At 43.3% G+C, this 27,418-nt stretch overlaps 1 protein-coding gene across 1 annotated transcript; it reads right to left on the bottom strand.

Annotated features, from left to right (window-relative positions):
* Nucleotides 1-26,863, bottom strand: LOC133050056 (cell cycle control protein 50C). The gene is made up of 9 exons (XM_061134176.1): nt 26,051-26,863; nt 25,554-25,597; nt 24,357-24,555; nt 20,887-20,997; nt 13,468-13,569; nt 12,156-12,243; nt 11,615-11,755; nt 3,147-3,356; nt 1-425 (listed from the first exon to the last, which is right to left on the bottom strand). The coding sequence occupies exons 3-9, from the start codon at nt 24,546-24,548 to the stop codon at nt 238-240; spliced, it is 1,032 nt and encodes a 343-aa protein (XP_060990159.1). The 5' UTR covers nt 24,549-24,555; nt 25,554-25,597; nt 26,051-26,863; the 3' UTR covers nt 1-237.
* Nucleotides 26,864-27,418: the final 555 nt, after the last annotated feature.

The following is a 27,418-nucleotide window of genomic DNA, read 5'->3' as shown; positions in this document are numbered from 1 at the left end:
TTTAGAACTCAAGGATGATTTATCCTCCGCATCCCAAGGACATTTTACTATACCTAACTATGCCTCCTCCTCTTCTTTCTCTTTACTTTGAAACTCTTATTATGTATGTCTGTGGAGGAGTACTTGGTCGGTCAGTCCAGCTCCCCTTGGTAGAAGACCCCATTTTGAGATCTTTGGCTCCATTACTTCACTGTCCACTTCTGTATTTTCTGTTTTTCTTTTTAATGCTTGACTTTACTACTGGAGGAAGAACGTTTTCCTTTCTTTCAGCTTCAGGTGAACTGCCATCATGGAAAAGAAGGCCAACAAAGTCACAGCTCCCGTCACCAGATAGGCGAGGCCTAAGAAAAGGCTGCTGCCTCCACTCCACGTCAGGGTGGAGAGAACAAGTGCTTTTTGTCCTTGGAACCTGCTTACGGGAAAGTCTAAGGAAAGAAAATTTGTTAAGGATCTGTCTCAGCACTTCTCAGCCCCACCTCGACACCTAATATTGCTGTTTTTGTAGGTGATAAATGGTTGACTATTCAATTTCATTTAGCCTAATCTTTACCAAGCAGTATGTTTTATCTTGCTGGAAAGAAACTAAGTGAAAACAAGCCTTCCCTCTACATGGTTGCAATCTACGAAAGAAACGGACACAAACGGATCTGAATGACTTACAGATAACTCAACAATATGAACAAATACAGTTAATTTACAAACCCAAGGAAATGAAAAGCCTATAGACAGATTGTGCAGCAAGCCTAAATTTGTGTTTGTGGATCAGGACACCCAGGGTAGGCTCAAGTCCTTTAGAGCCTAAGGTTTAAATTTGTACCTCAGGGAAAATTCTTTAAGAGGAGTGAAGAACAAAAAAGTAGTGAGAGAGATGGCAAAACATTTTTGGTGGTACAGTCAAGTTTTGAAAAGGCCAGCAACCCTCACTGCTAGGGAGAAAGTGTTTGAAGTGGCTTTGCTATCATTAGCATTTGAATTATGTCATTTTGATTATGCATGTGGCCTGAGGTTTTTAAACATCTGGTGCTTTTTGTAAACCGAACTAATAAACAAATAAAGGCTTCTCATAGCAACGGCATTTCCCAGCAAAGCTCTTAAAAGGCCTCAAATCACTTGGCAACATGCTATTTAAAGGCACAAAGAAACTAGTTAGGAAAGCTAGCTTGCTTTCTTTTCCATCAAAATTCCTCATGGTCCCCAGGTCCCTGGGCTCCTTGGGGGCAGGTCCTCAACGAGCCCTCTGATTCTTTCCTCTCCCAGCCCCCTGGTTTCATTAAGAGGGTCTTTTCCTCACACGGGGTCAGTGGGAGAACTAACTGCAGCTCAGGCTTAGTTCTCTGCATATTAGCCAGGCTGTTAGGCTGGATGGGTAATACTCACACTAGGGCTCAATGTAGGTGGTACAGGCATAGGGCTGAAGCTCAGGATTGAGGTTCTGAGCTCAAGATTTAGGTTGGAGAGTTGTCAGCATTAAAATGTGACTGTGAATAAACACATCCCAGGAGAGCGTGTTTCATGCAGAGAAGTGGTGTCTCCTTTGTTTGGAAGTGGACTCCCTCTTTCCATCAACCTTAAAATCACGCAGCGCCTTGTGAGGGCGACAGTACCCAGGGGGCTTTTCCCCCTGTGTCTTGATTGCTCCCCTAACTGCTTTACTGGTAGGGTCATCACAGAAAAGGCTGATAAGTACTAAAGGTCCAACTTGAAAGACTACTGTTGAGCAGCTTTCAATCTCAAATGTTCTAGGAGCGAGAGAGGGGTGCTGAAGTCCTGTTGCAAAGGTAATGTTCTGTAGCCTGGTCTCTGGTCTGTACACAGAGAGACATTTCCGACTTTCCTTTGCACAGGCTAGTGTTAGCGACCATGCTAAAGGCACAGCTGAGGGCAAACCGTACCCCGGGTCAGCAAACACGAGGAAGCAATGCGCTGAGAGGCAGAGATGGTGCCTCTTCCGTGGAGGCATCTCTGCCCAGGGAACATCCCCACTCCTCTGTCAGGGAGGAAACCTCTGCTCTACGACAGAAAAGGAGAAAAGATGGAGCAGGGAACTGGAACACAGGTCATCATTCACCGACCCAAGAATGTTTCAGGCAAACTCCTCGAGTGGTAAAGAAACAGAAGAGGTAGAGAGTTGGGTGTTCAGATCCTCTAGCCTGCTGGGGGTCCCGTGAAAAACTCCAGGGGCCCTGAGATGCCACGGGGCTGCTGATGCCTAATGGGCTGACATCTCAAAACTGTGTGCAAGTCCTGGAAAGACCTGTCTCCGGGAGAATTCTGCCTCAGAGAGAATCAGGAAGGGACTTGAAAACTAAGTCTGAAGACCAGAGTTAGTACAAATTATATTAAAAAAAAATTATATATATATATATATATATATATATATATATATATATATATAAAGATAGTGTTTGGTGTCATTTTGAAGTTAAGAACTTTTTGTTCTTAAGTCAAGAGTGACATTTATATTCTTAAAGTAACTGAGAACACTCAGAATCTCATATTCAAGTATGCCTCCGAATGTGGGCCACATGTCCACAACGGAGGCCTTGGCGCCTGCTAGCCAGTGTCGGACCAGCAGAGGAAGAGCAAGGCCTCCTCAGCGCAGAACTGGTGGTGCAGCTCACGTGGGCTGGAGGGACCCAAGCTGCTCTCTGAGTCCAGAGCTGCTGCCTTGGCCCATGAGACTTCCGCCTAAAATCAAAGGCTCTACCATCACTCTCAATTTTCACTGCTTTTAGTCCATATTCAAATCTACTTCTTCGTAATCCTCTCTATCTTTATTTCCAGGGTCCTCCATGTCATCCCATCCTACATAACAGGCTTTTCTCCTCATTGTTTTAGATCTCTAGGCCCAGTGTTACTCAATTTTTCTCCTGGGGAAGAAACAGTCCTTCCTTACTTACCCATACCTGCTTACCTAATGTTGCTACTGTTACTCCTTAAAAAAAGTGCACATTTGATTATATATAAAGTAGAGACAAATAGCTATGTGGTGATGGAGTGACAGTATTGTCTATAAGATAAATATGTATTTCTTTTACAGTGTATATAGATTTGATTGGAGAATAGAGAAGTATAGAATGAAATAGTTCAATAACTAGTATGCAGATGGACACTGGTTTTCCTTCCGCCCTGGAATAAAAGGATACTGTAGTTTATGATGAAACTATAGCTACCAGCAGGCAAGCCTTCGGTAAAATTGTCTATTCGATGGAGTCGGCGGTGCAGTTTCTTGAAAGTGGGAAAGGCGGCTGTCCGCATCCACACGATGAAGTCATCATTGATGAAGCCATTGTTCCTTGGGTCCTCTTCATCTAGTTCATAGACAGGCTTAGGCCAGTTTGGAGGCTTTGCAGTTCCTGTGGAAAGTTAATAATGGATGTGGTTGAGAAAAATCATCTACCGCCTTCAGTTTTTCTTAACATGTAGAGAATGAAACAACTTTCATATTCTTGAGGAATTGAAATTACACTTTTTTTTTTAAAGTATGTGTGTGTAAGCTACATGAATATGCAACCTTTAAAGACAACAACTATAGGGCTTCCCTGTTGGCTCAGGAATAAAGACTCTGCCTGCCAGAGCAGGAGACCCAGGTTGTATCCCTGATCTGGGACGATCCCACGTGCCAGGGAGCAACTTAAACCCATGTGCCACAACTACGGAAGCCCTCCTGCTCTAGAGCCTTGCTCTGCAACAAGAGAAGCCGCTGCGATGAAAAGCTCGTGCCCTGCATCTAGAGAGCAGGCCCTGCTTGATACAACTAGAGAGAAGCCCACTGGCAGCAATGAAGAGTTTGACTCAGTGCAGTCAAAAATAAAGAACTATATAAATAAAATAATAAAATTTTAAAAAGATAATAGTTATGAAGACTCTAAGGAAATGTCCGGGGCGGGGAATGCTGATGATACTGTTATGGGGTTAAAAAAAGCAGAATATCATGTTGTCTGTGTATTATACACCCAACTATGTGCTGTGCTGCGCTTAGTCACTCAGTTGGGCCCGACTCTTTGCGATCCCATGGACTGTAGCCCGCCAGGCTCCTCTGGCCATGGGGGTTCTCCAGGCAGGAACACTGGAGTGGGTTGCCATGCCCTCCTCCAGGAGATCTTCCCAACCCAGGGATTGAACCCAAGTCTCCTGCATTGAGGGTGGATTCTTTACCATCTGAACCACCAGGGAAGCCCATGTTCAACTATATTAAATGTAAAACAGCACATGGAAAAAATAGGTACAGCAAAATGATAATCGTGGTGGTTGGTACTCAATGAGAGCATCATGGGTAATGTACATTTTCTTTAACTTCACTGGTAATGTAGAGAACAAATTAAAACAAGATACCATTTCACCTCAAAATGGGCTAATATTTAATGAAAAAAAGAATGATAACCACTCATGAGGCAGTGGAAATGGGAATTCTTGTACAGAGCAGACAGATGCATGGATTAACGACATCTTCGGTTATCTAGGAACAAGCAGCAAAAGATCAAATGTATTTTGCATATATTTTAGCCCAGGAATTCTACTTCTAGGACCGCATTCTAAGGAAATGGCCATGGGAAGTGCATGAAGATTGTGTTACACAGATATTCCCTGCAGACCTGCGCCTAAGAGCGCAAAGTTGGAAGCAAGGAAGAGGAATCGGTAGAAGGGAGGAGGTGGAGAACAGAGGTGTGGCAAGTCTGTTCTGAAGCCAGGGAGCCTGGTGGGTCGGGAGCGGGCGCTCGGGGTGGAGGGCTGGCGCCTTGAGTCCAGCCTGTTGAGTTTACTCTTGTCCTCTACTTCCCGCTTTACAGTGGTGGCCATGTGTCTCTCCCACTGGACAGTAGACTCTTTTTTTTTTTTCCATTTATTTTTATTAGTTGGAGGCTAATTACTTTACTATATTGTAGTGGTTTTTGTCATACATTGACATGAATCAGCCTTGGATTTACATGTATTCCCCATCCTGATCCCCCCTCCCACCTCCCTCTCCACCCGATCCCTCTGGGTCTTCCCAGTGCACCAGGTCCGAGCACTTGCCTCATGCATCCAGCCTGGGCTGGTGATCTGTTTCACTATAGATAATATACATGTTTCGATGCTGTTCTCTCAAAACATCCCATCTTCGCCTTCTCCCACAGAGTCCAAAAGTCTGTTCTGTACATCAGTGTCTCTTTTTCTGTTTTGCATATAGGGTTATCATTACCATCTTTCTAAATCCCATATATATGCGTTAGTATATTGTATTGGTCTTTATCTTTCTGGCTTACTTCACTCTGTATAATGGGCTCCAGTTTCATCCATCTCATTAGAACTGATTCAAATGAATTCTTTTTAATGGCTGAGTAATATTCCATGGTGTATATGTACCACAGCTTCCTTATCCATTCGTCTGCTGATGGGCATCTACCTCTTTAACAAGTGGTGCTGGGAAAACTGGTCAACCACTTATAAAAGAATGAAACTAGAACACTTTCTAATACCATACACAAAAATAAACTCAAAATGGATTAAAGATCTAAATATAAGACCAGAAACTATAAAACTCCTAGAGGAGAACATAGGCAAAACACTCTCCAACATAAATCACAGCAGGATCTCCTATGACCCACCTCCCAGAATATTGGAAATAAAAGCAAAAGTAAACAATGGGACCTAATTAAACTTAAAAGCTTTTGCACAACAAAGGAAACTATAAGCAAGGTGGACAGTAGACTCTTGAGTTCAATGTCTTCCTCATTGTTGTTTCACTGGCATTTAGTCCAGTCCCTGGCACATGGTAGGTGTTCAATAAATGCCTGATAAAGGGATGAGCGATTATGATGAAAGTTGACAGAAGTTGATAATTAAAAAGCATTCTGAATTTTGATAGTCAACAAGAAGAAGTTGTTCAGTGAGCCTTTCACTTCTATAAAAATGGTTCTACTATTTGGAAGAAACCATTCTTTCTTAACTCTGACCACTGACTATCTTCTCTTAAAAGAAACACAAGTCTTATTTCTAAGCATGGGCTGTAGTGCTTATAAAGGCATGTGCTAAGTTTGGTTGGATTAATCTGCTGAAGTCTGTTTGTAGACTTATACTTCCTCTGGAAATAACCCTTTGCTGGAGAAACTTCCTCTCCAAAAACTGCGGAGATGTTGGCTCTCCTGAAGACCTCAATGGTTGTTGGTAGAAGAATTTTGATTGACACTGAAATTGTCTTTGGTGCCTGCATGTGGATGAGCTTCTCTGGTAGCTCAATGGTCAAGAATCCACCTGCAATGCAGGAGACTCAGGAAATGTGGGTTTAACCCCTGAGTCTGGAAGATCTCTTGGAGGAGGGCATGGCAACCCACTCCAGTATTCCTGCCTGGAGAATCCCCATGGCCAGAGGAGCCTGGCAGGCTACAGTCTATGGGGCTGCAGAGTCAGACGTGACTGAAGGGACTTAGCAGGCATGCCTGCACATGGACCACACACCCTCTTTACTTAGCCAGAGCTCATGCTCCAAGACAACGTGTCCTGTGGACCAATGACATCCAAATCACCAACGGAGTGAAAAATGCAGGTTCAAACATGCCTTTCCTTACCAACCTCCAATCCCACCCTGTCCCATGTCTCCAGAGAGTATGAGAAACATAGTATAGGGAGAACCAATTTCTTTCCTTTTCCAAGTTCAGCTGGGTCCTTGGTATCCCTCCATTCACTCCACAATAAGCATTTCTTGATTCCTCACTTGTATCAAGCACCAGGGATATAAAACTGTATGAGATCTAATCCTTTTCCTCCAGGAATTAACACACCAAGTGGTAATGACAAGCATTCAGACGGATAATTACAGTAAAGCATGGTGACTCCTACCACAGAAGTTAAGAACAAAGTGTGGTGGGAGATAGCCAAGGATGCTTTATGTTACCTGGCTGTGATTATGGTAAGACAAAACAATAGCATGTTGCCAAGTTCCTCTCTAGGAATTTAATTACAGATACAGTGACCATACCTGCCAGTTTGCCTAGGAGAGTCCCAGCTCATGTTTGTTGTCCATTATCTCATCTGATTTAGCATTTATCCCAAGCAAATAATGTAAATATAATTTCATCCTTCCTATTCTAGTCATGGTCTTAGCTAGTAGTGAGAGATACCTATGTATGGTGAACAAGAGTGCTTCCTTTAACATATTATTGATGGAAGATAACCAGAGGCTTTTCACAGCAAAACAACATATCCCCATGACCCTTGCCACTGTTTGGCAGGACAGCCAGTTAGACCACAGCCTCTGTTCTAATCTGTGTGATGTATTAATATGAAACTGCCAGGTTGCAAGTCATTGGGCTTAGTAGAAAAAAGTGGGATGTTGCAGTTTATGTTACACAGACATAGCGTGAAATACAGATAGTGTGAAAATATATAGTGTGAAAAAAATATACAAGGTGAGAATAGCATGAAAAACAGATCCTGAGCAGTCTTGCTGAGAGTAGCTGGGACTCTCTTGCAACAGCGTTATTTATTATATGGTGTAAAAATATAACTATTTTATTGTTCAGTATCCATTTTTTTATTTGCTAGTAAATTCTTTTAGCTGCGAAGAGCTAAAAAAAGAACACACAAGTTCAATGAAAAATTAAGTACAGTTTTTTCAAGGAAGTAGATGAATGTGATACTTGCAATGTTGGTTGACATTTACTCCCTACCACAGGAACCAGCATGATGTCAATGATCACGTGAAAATCAAAAGATATAAATCTGCTGAAGAATATCAGAATCTACTTCAAAAGTTTGCACTTATTTTTAAAAGAGTATATTCAAAACAGTGCTTTGCCTCATGCAGCTACAGAAAGTTCATTTATATACCATTATGTGAACATGACTTTTCATTTAGATCAAATAAGTTTCTGTCTAGGGTCATTTAAAAAATTTTTTTTTGTAATCAAAGGAAAGTTTTAATGTTTTGGCTTTCTAATCACATAAAGAACCTTGTAAATGGTTAAATGAAGCCAGTTTTACATCAGTCTTTCAGATGTATTCATCTCTGAATACATTGGTTTGATTTTATTGATTTGATTTTTCACAGAATCAAAGCAAAGATTTTCAATATTCAATACTGGAAGACAAAACTTCTGACACAGTTATAAATATTACTATAAATTCAGTTAAAATATTCAACAATCAAGTGTAAATTTTTTGGTTTTATAGTGATACTATAAATGCAAATTTGGTAGAGTACAGGCAGAGTAAATAAAACGTTCTTAGTAAATTAAGAAATTTATGGAGAGATGGGGCTTAAAGTTGGTTGTGAAACATAAATGATTAATAACTATATCCAAACAAGCTACCATATTTTGTTAATCAAGAGAGCTGTAATTACACAAATTTAAATATTTTTATATATTCACAGAGAAAATGAACTGCGAAGTTTTTACAATGACAAAGATGTTAAAGAAATGGTTCAGCATGGTAGTACTTGTAGTCTATCTTTGCTACACATCATCAATCAAAATTTTAGAAATCTTTGAGCTTTCAAAGAGCTATTTTCTACATCAAACAATGAGTCCTACAATTAGCCTGCACTTTTTCTTGGTAAATGAGCCCTCCAACTTTTGGTGAAATTTTATTCAAAATAGCTGAAAAGTTTTAGACAAAGTATTCTAAATGTGGAATGCCAGAAATCTTAGTATTTGAAGGTATAGTAAATTGTAATTATCAAAAATCAAGTTTGCAAACAAGAAGGTACTGAAATTTACCCCTATGAAAGCAAGGGAACAATTTAGCATATTATATAATGATGGTTCAAAATGTGTACAAGATTTAATTTTTAAATTCTATAACTGGGCTTTGGAAAATCTCAACTTATGTGAAAAATATTTTGATGGAGCTCCTATTTTAATAAGATCAAATTTTCTTCTCGATGAGACTTAAATGATATCCAGAAAGTCTAAGATTTCGTACCATCTAAAACTAGTAAAACATTTAAAAAATCATAGAAAACAAGTGAAGTTAAAAAAAAAGACCTATCCTATAAAAACACTTGGGTTGCAATACTAGCATATTCTAATACAAAAGAATTGGAAACGAGAATATCCTTCATTTAGTAAAATGACTGTGAGCGTAATAGGTATCTCAATACCTATAGATATTTTCTTAAAAAAAAAAAAAAATGGTCAAAGGAGAAGGATCAACTAGAGGTGCTACAGTTGAAAGTGATTAAGCATAAAATGCGCTTCAAAAAAGACTGCGGCTCAGACAGGACAGGGTCGGAAGAGGACCGCGGGCGGGGATCCGCGCGCCCGGAGCCGGGTGCGCGCAGTGGCGCGGCGGCTCTCCGCGCTCATTCTCCTGCCTCCTCAGCGGCGACCCAGCCTCAGAGGCCCTCGCTGGTGCAGCCCGGTCCCCCCTGCACGTGCGGCGGCCGCGAGCGAGCTTAACAGCAAGAAAAGATCCTCAGCACCAACCAGGCACCTGGTCCAGAGGAAGGGGGGAGAGTTGGTGATGCCCAGAAGGCTGAGGAGGAGGAGAGGTCTGACACTGATCTGGCGGCACCAGAAACGGAAGGTTTGCCTCGCTGTTGAGAACTTGAGGGCAAGTTCTGGCCATTGCAGAAAAGGAAAAAGGATCCCAGCTCCCAAATAACCAGCCTTACCCTTCCCTCTGCTCCCTTCTCTGCCCTCTCCACGGCTCTGACTCCCGGGAATCTGTGTCTCTTGGTCCCTCTAGCCGCTGGGTGAGGCATGTTCAATCCTTAGACATTATTTTCTCTGCCCCGTCAAGCCATCTCTGGCCCCTTAGCTGCAGAGGCACAAGGAACGTGTGTGTGTGGAACGTGTGTGTGTGGAACGTGTGTGTGTGGAACGTGTGTGTGTGGAACGTGTGTGTGTGTGTGTGTGTGTGCGCGCGCGCGCGCGCACTCACTCGCTCAGTCCTGGGACTCTCTGTGACCCCACGGGCTGTAGCCCGCCAGGCTCCTCTGTCCATGGGACTCTGCAAGGCAAGAATATTGGAGAAGGTTGCCATTTCCTCCTCCGGGGGGTCTTTCTGGCCCAGGGTCCATCAGGCATCTCCTGAGTCTCCTGCACCGGCTGGCGGATTCTATATCACTGAAGCACCAGGAAAGCCCGCAAGAAACGTGGGGAAGATGAACACAGGCATTCCTTTGTCTAAGGGTGGGCCGTTTTCTCCTGGAGATGTAGCTCCTACGCACGGTGCTTCTGCCTGCCCTTTGAGGCTGAAGAGCAAGAGGTTTTGAGGTTGAGAGAGGGACCCTTGGCAATGTGGGAGGGAGGGAAAAGCCTTCAGAGTAGGGGGTTTGAGGGTGGGGCATGGGCGCTGTTCCGCTAGTTACAACATTCTCATTGCAGATAGCATTCTTTCCCCTTCACGTCCCCTTAGTCCTCCTATGAACTAAGCCACAGTGGGACCTGGAGTCTTTGTTTCCCCTGCTGCTAAGTCACTTCAGCCGTGTCCGACCCTGTGCGACCCCCTAGACGGCAGCCCACCAGGCTCCCCCGTCCCTGGGGTTCTCCAGGCAGGAACCCTGGGGTGGGCTGCCATTTCCTTCTCCGCTCTTTCCCCTAGGCAGACCTAAATAGCTGCTTCCATGTTAATGCCTGATGAGGGACAAGGAGAAGCTCCCTTCATCGTCTAGCCTAGAACCGTAAGAAGCAGAAGTGAAAGAGGTTCAAGGAGCCACAGGCAGGGAAATGGGAAGACTTGGGAAGGAAAGGAAAACGGAGGAGGAGGAGATCTCTGGACACACGCCTCTACGGGTAGAGGCGCACTATGTGAGGGACTCCTGGGGCTTCGCTAGCCTGCCGACCTCTAACCCCTCGCGTCCAGCCGCGCCCAGAGGCCACACAAACCACGTGGGCCCGGTAGCTGCCACCCGCCCCGCTGTGGAGTCAGAGCCGAGCCGGGACAGCCGCTCCGTGTGACTCTAGCATGCGCGATGATTATGAAAACAAACCCAAACAGCCTCAAGTGGGGCCATCTGGGGAAAAAAAAGAAAAAGATTGTAGATAATTTTGTGAACTTTTTTTTTCCACAAAAATTCAAATTTTTCATTAGAAAAATACAGGGGCATGTAATTAAGACTTATATGGCCAAGAAACTGATTAAAGTATGTGACTCCATATCCAGAATAATTATTCTGTTATCTTTTAGCATTTAGGTAATATTTAAAGCATTTTTAAAGTTGGTTTAATGTACACAGATATATTCTTTTAACTTTTGAAAGAACTGCATTTTAGAAATAATTTATAATAGAATTATTTTATTGGCCCATCAATATGGTAATATCAACTTGTTGGTCAATAAACACCACTTTCTAATAAATATGTAACTTTAGTTATTCCTGTGACCCCTTTGACTCTCAAGAGTGCACTGGTTTGGACAGTAAATTATATGATCTCTCTAATTATAGATGAAGGAACAAGTTTCTTAAAACATTGCCTTTTTCCTGAAGGTAATATAGAAGGAACCAGGGTACCAATAATTTTGTGTTTCTGATAGGTATGTGATGGAGGTGCTCACAGGCAGGAAAAGTTAGAAACAAAGGTGATCAACAAAGAAGTAAAGAAGGAGGAATCATAAAATATCCCCCCACACATCAAAACCAAAGTTTCCATAGAGAGAGGGGAATACTGAGCTAACGTATGGATCTTACCTTCAAATGCATGAGAAAGATTTTGGTAAGTTGGATTCTGAAACTTGACGTACTTGTCTGTCCACCATGCAGTTGCAGTCCTTACCAGTGGGACTTTGATCTGTGTAGATGAATTAAAGTTGTACAAAAGAACAAAGGTGTCTGTGGGGAAATTAAAGACTGTATTAAGAGATTCAAGCAAGTGTTTTGCCACACTTGGAGGTGCACAGCCAGACACAGCTGAAAAAGCGGGGTTTGAGCAGACTCTCCGCATGCCTGCATGCCATAGATGCTGGAATCAGAAGACGATTCCTTTTCTTTCTAAGGCCCCGATTATTGAGAAATACTCTTAGGCTCCATTTAACTAATGTTTCCTGACTACTTCAAATCTCCGGTGAAGAACTTACTTGCCAAAGAATTATCATAAATCAGTGGATAATGTATACAAACATTAAAAAAAAAACACAAAAACCTGCCACTCAGCTGCAGGACTAATCCTCTGGACATTAGATTTTACACACTCACGAAAGGAAACATGCTGGAGACAGGAGAAGTCACCTACCATTGAACAGGCTGTTGGCAATTGCACCGCACGGAGCGATGGGGAGCCCTTCGTCAGAGGTTTTGAACGGAGCACAGTTTCTAACATCCTGGAGGAAGAATGATGCAGGATTACGTGATTTTGGTACACTCTTACAGTGCTGGAAGTGAAAACACTGGCGGTGTAAGCCAACCCACACTGATCCATTGGCATAGACTGAGGCTATGGACCTGTTGTTCCCAGGCTGCTGGCTCACCCAGACTAGAAAACGTTTGTGTTTTGAAGATATTTATGTGTGTATACATATGTGTGTAGTTTCTTTCCTCATTAACAGTACATAGCATACTGAATATGTCTGCAGGAAGAAATTTTACTTTCCTGGCTGTGCTAAATATCACGCTAAGCCTACACTGGAATACATTTTAAGAAGTTTTTCTTATTGGAGTATAATATATTCTAAAAACTATACAAATTGTGGGTCTACAGCTAGATGACAGACCACAGGGAAATCCATCTACCTAACTACCAGAATATATTTTTAAAAGAATGGCTGCTAAAAACTACTTGGTTATCCCTTTTATATAGTGTCAGTATAGAAAAGGTTTCCTTTAGCTTTTCTTGCCAGTATGTTGAATATCCTCTACCTAGAGTAAAGTTTTGTAATCTTAGGCCTGAAAGGATATTCAGTAAACCAAAGGCTTTTATTCAATCAAGTAGAGCCCAGTTTCCTTAAACTAGGCTGCCTGAAGGCCCCAGTTATAAAAAAAGACAGTGGTGGATACAGAGTGAACCAGACAGAGATAAACCACTCAAGGTTACTGTCAAAATGGTTGGTGCCTCCATCTACTAAAACGGGGAAGTTTAAAGAAAACTACAGAAATCAAGTGTGCAAAAATAATACTGAAATCTATTTGATATGTCAGTCATTCAAAGAAGCAAGCACTCTGCTGTTTGAAGCAGCTCCAATATGCCATCAACTTATTAACAGAAACAAATCCTGAATTGTGATTGAAAAGGTACTTGCAGATTTGCCCTTCTGACACACTCATTATCACCAAGACTTGGACAGTCCAGTATGTATCTGGCTTTAATATAAGATGTTGTTAAACTAAAAAATGGGTGATGCATCTCATTGGAGAAGACTCACATTCCTGTTCTGAGGAGGGAAAGGGCTCATTCTCAACAGCAGTTATCCTGAATACTCAGCCCCTTCAGTTCACAAAAGAATGAAATGAACATTTCTGTCTTTTCCATACGCTCTTTTAGACTGAAAGATCTATCTGGTTTAAAAAAAAAAACACAAAGTATTATACCAAATTTAATAAAGCCCTACCTTTACATCTGTACCCACCAGCTGGATATTACTTCTGGACAGAATATACCGATAGAGGTTCTGATAGAAGCCATACAATTTATAGTACAGATAAACATTACCCTGTGGAGGAGAACATCAAGATGTAAGAAGAAAGAAAAATAAATGGAAGTATTAATAAACATGGATGGGATTTGTTAAATTTAAGTAGTACCAAAAATATTGACTGGGAACTGAAAGCTTCCTTATTTCAAATAGAAACCCAAGAAATTGTTTTTAAAAATCAGTGTTGGTACCTCATTGTGGTTTTGATTTGCATTTCTCTGATAATGAGTGATGTTGAGCATCTTTTCATATGTTTGTTAGCCATCTGTATGTCTTCTTTAGAGATTACACATCAGTCAGGATGGCTGCTATCCAAAAGTCTACAAGCAATAAATGCTGGAGAGGGTGTGGAGAAAAGGGAACCCTCTTACACTGTTGGTGGGAATGCAAACTAGTACAGCCGCTATGGAAAACAGTGTGGAGATTCCTTAAAAAACTGGAACTAGAACTGCCATATGACCCAGCAATCCCACTTCTGGGCATACACACTGAGGAAACCAGATCTGAAAGAGACACATGCACCCCAATGTTCATCACAGCACTGTTTATAATAGCCAGGACATGGAAGCAACCTAGATGCCCATCAGCAGACGAATGGATAAGGAAGCTGTGGTACATATACACCATGGAATATTACTCAGCCATTAAAAAGGATTCATTGGAATCAGTTCTAATGAGATGGATGAAACTGGAGCCCATTATACAGAGTGAAGTAAGCCAGAAAAATAAAGAACATTACAGCATACTAATACATATATATGGGATTTAGAAAGATGGTAATGATAACCCTATATGCAAAACAGAAAAAGAGACACAGAAGTACAGAACAGACTTTTGGACTCTGTGGCAGAAGGTGAGGGTGGGATGTTTTGAGAGAACAGCATCGAAACATGTATATTATCTATAGTGAAACAGATCACCAGCCCAGGTTGGATGCATGAGACAAGTGCTCGGGCCTGGTGCACTGGGAAGACCCAGAGGGATCGGGTGGAGAGGGAGGTGGGAGGGGGGATCGGGATGGGGAATACATGTAAATCCATGGCTGATTCATGTCCATGTATGACAAAAACCACTACAATATAAGATAAATAAATAAAAAATAAAAAAATAAAAATCAGTGTTGGAAAATCCTAGTATATAGTATATACAGAATTATTAAAATGAATGAATAACTTATTTTTAATGTTTATATAAGGGTTACTACATTCCTGCCTTGAAAAAAAAATTTATAACTAGGCTTTGTATTCTCAATACATAAAATTTGATTCTTCAAATATTTTCCCAAAACACTAAGAAAGATGCTTTGCCTAGGGGTTGTGGTAAGCATCAAGTTCACATAGTTTCAAAGCAAATCCATGAAACATAATTTAAGTTGGAGCCACTAAGCATATTTAGGTGCATGTGCCCGCTGTCCACAGACATAAACCTGGCTCCAGGGCTGTGCCCACAGTCTATAGACCCGGCTCCAGGGCTGTGCCCACTGTCCAGAGACAAAAACCCGGCTTCAGGGCTGTGCCCACAGTCCATAGACCCGGCTTCAGGGCCGTGCCCACAGTCCACAGACATAAACCCGGCTCCAGGGTTGTCCTTTTATCTTAGGATCTAACACAGACCCGTGGCATGTAACACTTGACCAAGAAATGCTGACCCATTTGTTATGGACAAAAAGATGGAATAGCTCACTAATCTAGAAGAAAGATGATTTTCGTCTTAGCAATAAGTAGTCTTGGTGCCATGAGAGATATGCCTTTTCATGGATGCTGCCGCGAGACTGCCCACTTACAGGCTACCATCACGCTTCTTCCTCTGTGGTGACATACCACGGCCCTAAGGCTTCTCTAGGAGGGCTTGCTACTGATTTTACTAGCAGCACATATGATGCAAACGTAAATGTCCAGTGTAGCTACTTAATATACTATAGCCCTCCAGGCTCCTCTGTCCATGGAATTCTCCAGGCAAGAACACTGGAGTGGGTAGCCATTCCCCTCTCCAGGGGATCTTCTTGACCCAGAAGCCAAACCCAGTTCTCTTGCTTTGCAGGCAGAGTCTTTACCATCTGAGCCACCAGGGAAGCCCCAAGTAATATACTACCTATCTCCAAAATAAAAAAGGCGTGCATCTAAAACTATGAAGGTCTAAGTTTTTATTAAGTGGCTCCTAAATGTTAGGTGCTATATTCAGTGCTAGAAATACAACAGTATTCCCTTACAATTCCCTGAGCCAACTGATTCTCCTATGCTATGCAAATCTGCCCTTGCCCTAAGGACCTTTAAGAGGATGAGTATGGGAGATGGGATCTGGGACCCAGGGCAGGCTGAAAAGCAAGGTCATAGTAAGTGTGGCTAGTGACAGAAAACCACAAAGCCTGAAGAGCTTAGTCCCCGGTAAGAGAAAAGTCTCTGGGACACCGAGAAGGGGAGATGCCGGGCCCTGACAAAGAGGCAGTTTGCAACATCATAAACGGAGAGCATGGAAGAAGGCAAACAAGCTGGGCGTAGTGGTAATGATGGATTACGTTTCCTCACACAGAGAGGTAACCTCTACTGATGACCCATAACTACAGAAAATAGGAAGTCCATGGAATGGAACTTGCCATACATTTTCTTGGGAGCTAAGAAGAGAATTCTACTTACCCAAAGTTATATGTTCATATAAACATGACAAAATAAACAATGAACACTCACAGTTTAGAGACAGGAGTGTTTTTAATAAACTTTTTTCAGTGATCCTTTGTCCAAGATTTCACAAGGCCTCCTTGATTGTCATCTTTTTGATTAGTCCTGGAGGCAAATGCACTGCATGGTATTTCTTTCCTTTAGTGCCGGATTCCTAGTTCAAGGCCAAGAGCCTTGCATGGATTTGTCATCTAGCATGTGTAATGTGTGCGAACTGGCGAGGGGAAGACCCCGTGGTTGCCCTGAACAGTTTGGTTAGATTTTTATGAGAAAGACTCTGTCTGAAAGAAACGGTCAGCAGCTGGTAACACTTATTTGCCTTTAGGATTTCAAAGGACACAGACAGATGGGAAGTTGAAGCCTTTTAAGGTTTTATCTTTTGGATTTTTTTCTCCAAAAAAGCACTCTGAGCCCCAAAGAAGAAACCAATCCTGCTGACACCTTGATTTCAGACTTCTGATTTCTAGAATTATGAGCGAATAAATGTCTAATGTTTTAAGGATGAAAAAAAAAAAAGCAGCGCTAACTTTACTTTTGGGTGGTAGTAGCATGGTGAGTTGAGGAAGGCAAGAAAGGACACAATTGTAGACAGCTAGAATCTTGACCTCTAACAAAAGAACACAGATATGAAACTTCCCCGTGGACTTTATATACACATCACTTACAACCCAAGTACTGATTCTCCTATGCTATGCAAATTTGGCCTCGCCCTAAGGACCTTTAAGAGGATGAGTATGAAAGATGGGAACTGGGACCCAAGGCAGGCTGAAAATAAAGGTCATGGTACATGTGGCCAGTGATTCAGTAATTTCCCTATAATTTCCATCTGAATTACTCAAAAATTGATTAAAGATACAGTTGTATTCATACTATTACTGATGCCAACATGCTTTCATCTGGGATCAAGGGGGAAAGGGACCCATAGAACCAAAGCTTCCTAGAGCATAAAGCCATAACATTAAGCACTTCATCTTTTTTCCATTTGTTAAAATGTCAGCCTCTACCATGTATACTGTGCTATGCACTATGGAGGAAGCAAAGGTTCTTATGTTCACCCCATAACCATTAACTGAGAAACTACAGGTTGCCAGACGTAGTTATAGGTGAGTGCGCATGCTAAGTTGCTCAGTTGTGTCCAACTCTTTGCAACCCTATGCACCATAGCCCACCAGGCTCCTCTATTTATGAGATTCTCCAGGCAAGAATACTGGAGTGGGTTGCCATGGCCTCCTCCAGGGGATCTTCCTGACCCAGGAGTTGAACCCAATGTCTCCTGCATTGGCAGGTGGGTTCTTTACCTCTAGCACCACCTGGGAAGAACAGTTATAGGTGAGAGGCAGACAATAAACAATACATATAATAATCTGTTCGTTTATATAGTAAGTTCAAAGGTGATAGCATTGTGGAAAAAATGGAAATTACAGCGAGGTAATGGGAATCAGGAGTGCAGGGGCAGGGTGAGTAGACAGGCAGCAGTATGAAATAGGATGGCTAGCTGATACCTGAGCCAAGCAGGAGCGGAAGGCAGCAGGGGCGTGAGCCGAGGGGATGCCAGGCATGGGGATGAAGAGAACGCCTGACTTGTCCGAGGAACAAAGAGCCACTGTGGTCAGACAGTGGGTAGGGAAGAGAATGGAGAGAGGAGGTCAGAGAGGAAATAAGTAGTCAGATCATGTAAGGCCTTGGAAGGACTTGTGGTTTTTCATGGATTGGAAAGAGAAACCATTGCAGGGATTTTTGAGCAAAAGACTAATATGATAGGACTCAACGGTTTAAAAAGTTCAGTCCGGCTGTTATCCAAGATTTGGATATAACAGGGAGATCTGGTAGGAAGCTATGGCAGAAATCCAGGTAAGAGGTGAGTGTGGAGCTGAGAGGTGGGTGTGGAGCTGAGAGGTGGGTAGAGGTGAGCAGACTCTGGATATATTCCAAAGATAGAGCCAAGAGGATGGATTGGATGTGAGCTGTGAGAGGACGAAAGTAGTCAAGAATGACCCTGGGCTTTTAGCCTGAGCATCAGAAGGACAGCGTTGTGGCCAGCTGAGACTGAGAAGTCTGTAGGTTGGAATGGTATATTTTTGGGGTGGGGGGAGGGCATGGAATAGGTAAGGGGAAAAAGTGGATAGTCATTCAGTTTTAGAAACATTAAGCTTCAGATAGCTATGAGACACCTGAATGTTGACATCAGGAAGGCAGCTGGAAGTACAAGTGTGGATATTGGAAGAGATGTTTGGGATAGGGAGAGAAAAGAGAGCGCTGGTGATGGAAAGTGTTTAAATCTAGGAGGTAGATGATGTTTCCAAGGGAGTGCAGAGAAGAGAAGATAAGGACCAAGGCTGGAGCCTGGAAGCTCTCCACAGAGAGGGTCTGGGGAAAACAAGAGGAGCAGCAAAGGAACCAAAGGAGGGCAGTCAGGGAGCAAGGAGGAAGACCCAGGGAGTAAGATCTCTGAGAGAAGATGTGTCAAGAGGGCGTGACCACCCGTGTGCAGTGGGTGTGACAAGGCCCTGAGGACTGAGCCCTGGGTTCGTCCAGGAGGAAGTCACGGGTAAGTCTGCAGCTTCTCTGAGTGACAGAATGAGAGGAATTAGAAGTAGCCAGGACCTGTGACCGCAGCTGGGAAGGCTGAGTATGTAGTACAGAGACGAGTGGGTGTGTAGCCGTGGTGTGGCATGTCAAGCATGGTCCCTATCCTCAGGGAGGTTCCTGTGAATAGAGGGAGTACAGGATATTATACGGCTGATTGTAAGTCCATCAGAGGAGAGGAAACAGTGCTCCCAGAACACAAATGTGGGCAAATTCTTGCTGGAGGCATGAGTGAAAAGGAGGCTCAGAGAATATTGGGGGTGATATTAGAGGCTCAAAACTAGTGAGGTCTTACAAGCACAAGTGAGAGGGGAGACTTTCCAGGCAAAAGAACAGCAAGAACATAGAGAGTTATATCAAGGAAAAGCAAACTGGTCAGTTTGGCAGGAGTACAAGGTCTCTTGCAGAGATAAAGATGAAAAGGTAGTTGGTCCTCAGGTGTCGAAAAGCAATCTGAAAGACTGCACATTTTGAGGGGGTGCAGGGCATGGTCTACCGATTCTGCAGGTAACAATGGGAGACAAATAGGAGAAGCCAAAGGCTAGACGTGCAGTTAAGGATGCCGTGACACAAGACCAGGAGGGCCTGAACTCGGGTGATGCCAAGAAACTGGAGGGAGAAAGTGGTTGGGAGAGACACAAAATATAGACCGACGCTTACACATCAGAGGTGATGAAATGAGAAAGGAGCGGGCAGGGTGGAGTTAAGGAAGGAAATTTTGAGTCTTGGTGATGAGATCTTTCCCAGAAGTAAGGAGTCTTTCCCAGAAATAAGGAGGATTTTTTTCAGGAGATGATGCTGAGTCTGGTTTGGGAAGGAAGCAGGGCCTTGAGGATGGGATGGTCAGTGATCAGCTCAAGAGAGGTCCTGCCCACAAGGGAAGACCCCCACGCAGAGTCTCTCTGCAGGGGAAGGAGAGGGGATGAGGCAGTTTGGGGAGGAGGGCGCTGCCGGGGGAGAGGTGTGGAGTCCAGGGGACAGGATCTTTGAAAAGTTGAAGGAAATACATTTTCATTTGATCATATCTTTGCCACCTAGAAAGACTGGAGGCCCTGAAAAGGAGCCTCTTGATCTCCTAACTGCAGGGCGTGGAATCAAGGGACCGCCCTGGTGGCTGTGCTCCGAGGTTGTCCTATGTTTGCACCGAGGTCATGCTGCCCGTGGCTGGTCCCAGCCAGCGGCTCAGCAATAGCGATCCTGAGGCAAGGACTCTCTGCTGGCCTTGCTGAAATTTTCATAAGCATACACTGCATCTAAGACCTTCCTTCCCTCCTCCTTCCTATTCTCCCTGTCTCTCTACCCTCCTCTTCCTCTGTCCCTCCATCCTTCCTTCTCCCCATCCTGCTCCTTCCCCGAGGGGTGGGAGCTGTGTTGTGGTTCGACAGCTCTCCCAGCCTGCCCCGTATTTTCCTCAGTACATCTCTTGCATGTCTAATCCTGTCCTGGCATCTGGTTCTCAGGAGGACCTGGACTAACACAAGACTTTAATCAGCACAAGAGCAGGGACGGCTCTTAATATTTCTTCGGCATTTCTCACAGTGTCTGACAGCCAGGCCAAGAGTCGCCTTAGGGATTAGGCAACTGCATGCAAAGAATGACTTGGAGAGGGGCCCAAGGAGAGTCCCACCAGGTGTGTGACCCTTGACACTAACTCAGTGTGTGACCTTGGCCAAGTCACTTACCCTTTCACCCCATTAATTTTCTCACTATAAAACGAATGGCCAAATTCAGAGATTTCTATGGTCTCCTCCTGTGCTGCCATTTGCCATACAATCTGTTTGACTACAATCTGTTTGACTGATGTTAAGAATTATGTTACAAACTTGAGTAAGTAAAGATTGGAAATTTAGACACAAAGGAGAAGAATGAAGATTCCAAGGTGAAAAAAAAAATGGGTAAGGGAGAGAGTTGCACACAAACTCAATACTTTATAAGACCCGCCGCCAATCCCACCCTGCTTGACTTTTTTGTATTTTCAGTTTTGGAAAGCATTTGGTGGAGATCACAAACTCACTGCCGTGTGTTAATTAGGAACAGAGCAGCATAGAGCCAAATGAAGGCTCCTGAATCTCACCTCCATTTTCTGTGGAAGGTAAAAGGAAATAGAGCAGTTGCATTCTTTGTCAAAATTAGTGGCATCTTCTCGCAGTTTTGCACAACTTGCACATTTTTCTGTATAATTAATCTGTCAGACAGGGAAAAAGATAATTATTAATTAAAAAGGGATGTGAGTATATATCTTAAAATCCTGAGTCCACTCAAGTCACTAGGCTCGCTGGGTCAAGGGCATGCTGTCTGGGACACGAACCAGCTCCCTGGATGTGCAGGAGGAAGGGGCCTCCTTTCATTTTGGCACCCGGCAGTATTCTGCCATGTACTGGAGCTCAGGCTTTCTACTGCATGTCTAGCCTGTTGTGATGAAGTCACCATTAGGAAAGTATTAGCCAGTGACTCAGGAGAACTGGGCCCATGGCCCAGGTCGAATCAGCTTTCTGGGGAAGTCACTCCACTGGTTTTCCATGTTATCCTATGGAAAATACTTATACTAGTAAATTCTTCTGCATGATGTCTTGAGGAAGTTACTAAAAAATGACCAAACATAGAAACAGAAGTGTTTCAGAAATGTAGAGTTACTGATGTATGTGAAGCAATTGTTTTAAAAATGCCGTTATGTTCTGTAAAAGTTAAATTCTGTGCAAAATGGAATAAGTGGACTCTTTAAAAAAAAAAAAAAAAGGGTAGTGTGTCCCACATGGGCAGATCCTGTGAGCTCTGGCTCGATTCAGTGACGTGAAGATGGAGTTGCAAGGAGAGTTGGGAAAGGAGGCTGAGAGAAAGGCCATGGGGTCACGCACTTCCCTCTGCTCCAGGGAACACTCGTCTTGGGCACCCGGGGGTGGTGTGGGTGCTGAGGAGTAATTAGAAGAGTCTGGGGATGGGAGAGGAACAGGGGCTGGCTTTCTTCCCAGTAAGTTACCAATCAGATTGTAGATTCTTTGGGAGAGAAGACTAACAAGAAAGAGGGAATTTTGAATACTTGCAAGGCCATTGGGTGTTTGGAAGTCAAATGGGTAAAGTGTGAATACTAAATTAAAGATTAGCCAAAAGGCTACTTAGCTGTACTCCGTTGCTTATATATTCACTTAAATGATTCTTTAAGTATGCAGAAAAACTCGAACGATTATTTTTAAAAATACTGACACCTTTTCTGTTTGTGAAACTGCATTCTAATTTTTTAAAAGCAATAAAGAACAGGGCTGTATCTAATTGAGAGCTAGCGCACTGAACTGTGTTCATCCAGTCTCTGATCTTGAGTTAAACACTTAACCTCCAGGGCCCACATTTTGTTCATCAGCATCATTTTGGCTAGCAATGAATTGATTTGTGAGCTCACTGCAGCAGTATACATTCTACTTCACGGATTCTTGTGAGAGTTCTATAATGCCAAAACGGAAACAGTGTCTTTGTTGATGAATACATTTTTGAGTAGATGACATCCAATGTGCTTTCCGGCTCTAAAAATCTTATGAGGAAAACATATCACAAATCAACGTGTTTAATCTGCTCTGCTGTGTGAGTGCTTCCGTAAGCGTGTAGCTCTAAAATGACAGCAAAGATCATAGTCTGCTCCTCACAGAATTTTGGAGAGGCAGGAATTATCATTCTTGTTTAAAGTGAATTGCAAAAAGGGCCCTTTCTTGCTGTGCCTCAGGGCTCACTCATGAGAAGAGAAAAACCAGCTCAGGACTCTTCTACTAAGTGTGTGTTGACAACACTGGCCTGAGATACACGCTTCATCTCATCACCCATCATAATGAAACACTTTGATGTGCAACAGAGGACCACACTCCATGGGCGGCTTCTGGTTTTTCTGTATTAAAAACAAAACGTTTAGAAACAGTCCTAGCTGAACTGGCTGAAGAGAACAGTTGATTGAAAAATCCTCTTAAAATCATGATAAAACCACCCTGTTGAAACTTGTTTGCAGAGTGGCCTCGGCCAACCGTGGGGTGAGGTCCTCCTCTCACGCATAAGGTGACGTCATTCAGCAATGGCTGCCTTGTAATGGAGGCCGCACTTCATGGTGGGTGGGGATGGGTGCTCAGAAGGGAGGAAGCGGGAAGGACGTGGGAAGAGGAGGGGAAGAACGGGAAAGAAAGGGCTTGGTGAAGAGTAAAATGGAAAAGGAAACAGGATGCGCTCTTTGTGGGAATGAACATCAACCTTGCAAGCCAATTACTTTGCTGCCGCCTTCAACAAGGCAAGCTTACTTTCCTCCTCTCGTTTTGGCCTCTGCCACATGGGAGGGCCGGGTGGTTTATAAGATCGCACCGGAGGACTCGAGAGGACTTAGGGGCCCTGGGAAGACAGCCTGCCAGGAGGGGGAGGGGAGAGTAGGACATTTCAGGAGAAAGGCAACAGAGCAGGACGTGTGGGCAGGAGGAGCGGGACCGGAAACGGCATTGTTCTTCTCTGAAGTCCCACTGCTTGCCCAAATCCGTTCTTTTGCTAAGTGACTGCCTGTTATGCACTGGCAAGGTGCAAGGAAGGGGTTGTGGGTACAGCAAACTCGCCAGCCGCAGCTGAGCGCCCTCTTCCTGGCACCCACTGTCTTGCTTACTCTATCACCATGTGCTCACTGAAGGCAGGAATTGACTCTTACTTAGAGTTTACTCATCTGCACACCCAAAAGAACTCTGAGCACGTGCATACACTCATGGATGTTAAATCAGTGTTGCCAGACTTGGCCTCCGTGGTAATTTTGTCACTAGCCTATGGGGAGAGGGACTAGACGAGCTTTCCACGGCAGCCTTCGGAGTAGAGGTCATATGGTCTTGGTAATCTGCTCAGAGCTGATTGGCGTGAAGCATTTACTTAATTTATGAGACCAAATGTGGGCATGGCATCAGGCCAGACCTGAGCTCCCCTCCCCAGACCAGCTTCTGGGCTTCTCATTCTCCAATGGCTTGTTAGTCAAATTGGCAAAAGGCTTATGACTGAGGGGGTCACAGCTTAGCTTCAGCTTTTCTCACTCTGAGTAGAATCTGATTTATTTTAGTAAGAATCCTTTAGAGGCCAGAAAGATTTGCGATCTTTCCTTTCCTGGATTAAGACAATGATCTGAGGGAGTCTATTTGCAAAGGGAGAGGCAAACGCTTGAAAGTGGCACAAATTGGAAGACCTGTGTCTTTGGCTCTTCACACTTTTTATCAATATGATTCACAGGTGTCTGGCAGTCCTCTGGTCTTGCCTCTCCTCCCATCTCCACTAGTCGCTTGCTCAGGTACTCCGCCAGCATAAAAAGCTCCTGACTTTGCCAGGCCCCTGTAAACAAGTATGGCTGAACTGACCAGGTTGAGAGTGCCTGTCCTCAAGAGAGAGGAGGGATGAATACAGCACACAGCGGCTCTATCACCATCTGCAAAAGGGATGCTCCAGTCTTGTCTAGTTCCCTACAGAGGGGCTGAGTTCTCACACTAACCATTCTTTATAGTCCCAAAGCTAAAATCCTTAGAATGCATTAAAATGTCAGATGGGACAAACCTCTATTTCTCTGATGCTCTTTGCAGACAACAGAAGGATGACGCCCATGCCAAGGCAGAAGACCCCTGTGGCAAAAAAGCCAGAGAGGATCTCATTGGCTGAGAGCTGGAGCCGGAAGGCAGGCAGCTGCTGCTGCTTCATTGCAGAGTTGTCTGGCAATCTGGACTTGCAGTCCTGGGATTTCCTCTTCATTCTGGTCCTGCAGGTGACCCACATATACTTCTCAGACATTTATGACATTACTGCTCAAAGTAACACCACTTAATATTAAGAATTATGTGACTCTTCCTTTGTGGTGGCAAAGTACCTCTGCTTCCTAGAATGATGCCTTAATCAGACCTCTGTTCAGTAAGAGCGCGGCTCCCTTCAACCAGCCATGGCTTCGTACATTTTTCTTAGGTTCAAAAGCCTTGTGCTAAGTACCCTGCCTAGGAGGAATAGTCCCCAGCAGGTCAGTATAAACCCACATCTGGCGACACTGGGAAGCAGTTACAGCAGGCTATTTCCGGGATGTGGTGACTAATTCAAGGCAAGCCTTTCCTGAAAGGGGAAAATGGATTTATCTTTAAGAACTTGCCCAAATCCTTGGAGATTAATACAAAAAATAGAAGTGAGTGCAGTCAACTTTCAACAAATGTGACTGTCCATTAACATGAATATAAACTAAGTTGGGAAAATGCTCTCAGGTTATAGCTAACTTTGCTATTTGTGATAATGAGGGAGGGAGAAAGAAACAGGAATTGCAGAACACAGATGTCTAATCTCAGTAGTTTTCAACTCTCTCATACATAAGAAGGACTCTGGTAAGAAGGTGTAGATGAAAAACATCTCCTCCTAACCTTTCTCCAAGCACCTGCTTTGATGGAGCCCAAATGAGATAAGAGAAAGCAAGAGGAAAATAATCCTTTAAGTGTTCAATATTGTAATATGGTATCATTGTTTGATTTGGTTTTGCTTTTTCACATATTAGAAATCTACTAACATTATTTTCATTAGGCTATTAATAATTACTTCTTCAAGATGCATTTAAAATATAGAATTAGGATTTTCAAAAAATTAGGCAGCATGAGAATTTCTAATCTTTTTTATTAACATTAGGCAGAGAAGCTATGCTGGACTCTTTTTATATTAAAGAAGAAAATGACTTTGGCAAATCTACCTAGTTTAAAAGAAAACAGAACAAATGCAACTACTTACACTGGGATGTTTCCAATTCAGAGTCAAAGTTTCCGCTTGCAAGACTGGAAAAAAGCAGAACACCAATTGGAACTTTTCAGCAAGCCATTTGAATCTGGCTTGAGGGTAGTGATGAGTACGGCTGTTGGTATCTGATTTGTGTGAGGAGACAGTAGTGAACACTTCTAGTTCACACCTACTATTTGTTTTAATAAGTAAATGTGGTCAAGAACCTTAGTTCAGTAACAGCCTGTGAGATTAGATTAAGTGTGCAGAGTTGGCCTACAAAATATCAGATGTGTTTGCTATCTAGGTACTTGTTTCAACATTGGGTGAGATTACAGTAAACAGGTAACGTCTACCTGAGGGGTCATTACGATAACAAATCAAGAACAGTTTTTGTTACACTTTTTATAAAGCAACAAAACCAACCTAACCAAAATCCCAAAGGTGCTTCACAGGAGTACATTAGGATTGCCAGAGAAAGAGAATAGATCTATCACAAAGAATTGGCTCACAGGATCATGGAGGAGGTTGACAAGTCCAAAATCTGGAGAGCTGATGTTCCTCAAGTCTGAGTTTGAAGGCCAAAAGCTGCTGAAGAACCAGGAAATGGCGGCATGTCAGTTTGAAGGTCATCAGGCAGGAAGAGGTGACGCTTCAGTTGGAAGGCGGAATTCACTCTTGCTTGGGGGAGGGTCAGCCCCGCAAGGGTTTCCCTGAGCTATGTATAGCTTGGGCGAATTTTCATTCTGTGGAGGCTTTCTTTCTTTTTCCTCTAACTTGTGGAGTTTGATCCGGGGTCCCGCAGAATGGAACTTGCCCTCTTAGCCTTGGAATTCCTGTGTGTGGCCTCTAGCCCACAGAGGTGCACAAGCAGCAGGCGGCTGGTGGGAGGAAGCAGGTAATTTGCTGGAGTGTGATTTGCCATGCTGCTAGGCTCGTTTAAAATTTCACAAACTTGAATGTGGAATGCACTAGTGGCGTCTGCTTGCTTCATTTTCTCATTTGCTGTATATGCCTGACTGTCCAAACAGATAACCAGGGTGTCCTTAAGTGAGTATGGGAGATCTGGGTTTGCCTTCTGGTTCTGCTACTTAAACTAATGTGTCCTTTCTGAGATTCAGTTTCATCATCTAGAAAATACAAATACTAAGACATTTCTTCCAGAATTATTTTAATGACTAAATGATTAAATGTGACAGATTATACATATTTTTCTAAATATATTTTCTAAGGAATGACAACTATATGCAATGTGGGATCCTTGACTGGATCTTGGAATAGAAAAAGGACATCAGTGGGAAAACTGTTAAAAATCCAAATGAAGTCTGTAGTTTAGTTAGTTGTATTGTACCCATGTTGATTTCTTAGTTTTGATAACTGTACTATGTAATTATACAGGATGTTAACATGGGGGGATGCTGGGGGAAGGGAATATGGGAATTCTCTACACTATGTTTGCTACTTTTCTGTAACTATGAAATTATCTCAAAACAAAGAGCTAAACAGATGAATAGGGTAGTTGTAGTTATACTCTTGTCTTTTATTAGTTTATAAATTGCCACATGTACTTGCAGCTCTTCCCACCACTACACCCCCCACACTGGGACGAGGCATTGCAGTTGACAAATCTGTCCCACATGTGCCGTCTCATGAAATACTCAGCAATCCTGCAAGGTGGTATTCCCATTTCATAGCTGATGAAACGGAGGCTCAGAGAGGGAAGGGGCTTGCCTGAGGCTGCCCGGATGCTCTTTCCCTTTGTAAGAAAGCGCAGCCCTTAGCAGGTGTCCATTGCCGTGCATCACGACTCTGCACCCTGTTACCAGGCAACAGGTGCTGCTCACCCATTGGTCCGTGCCTCAGTGGGGCCCTGCCCACAA

Source organism: Dama dama, chromosome 31 (genome assembly GCF_033118175.1).
Source record: "Dama dama isolate Ldn47 chromosome 31, ASM3311817v1, whole genome shotgun sequence".
NCBI classification, from domain to species: Eukaryota; Metazoa; Chordata; class Mammalia; order Artiodactyla; family Cervidae; genus Dama; species Dama dama.
Note: the sequence above shows the minus strand (reverse complement) of the source record. Positions and strands in the feature narration are given on the sequence as shown.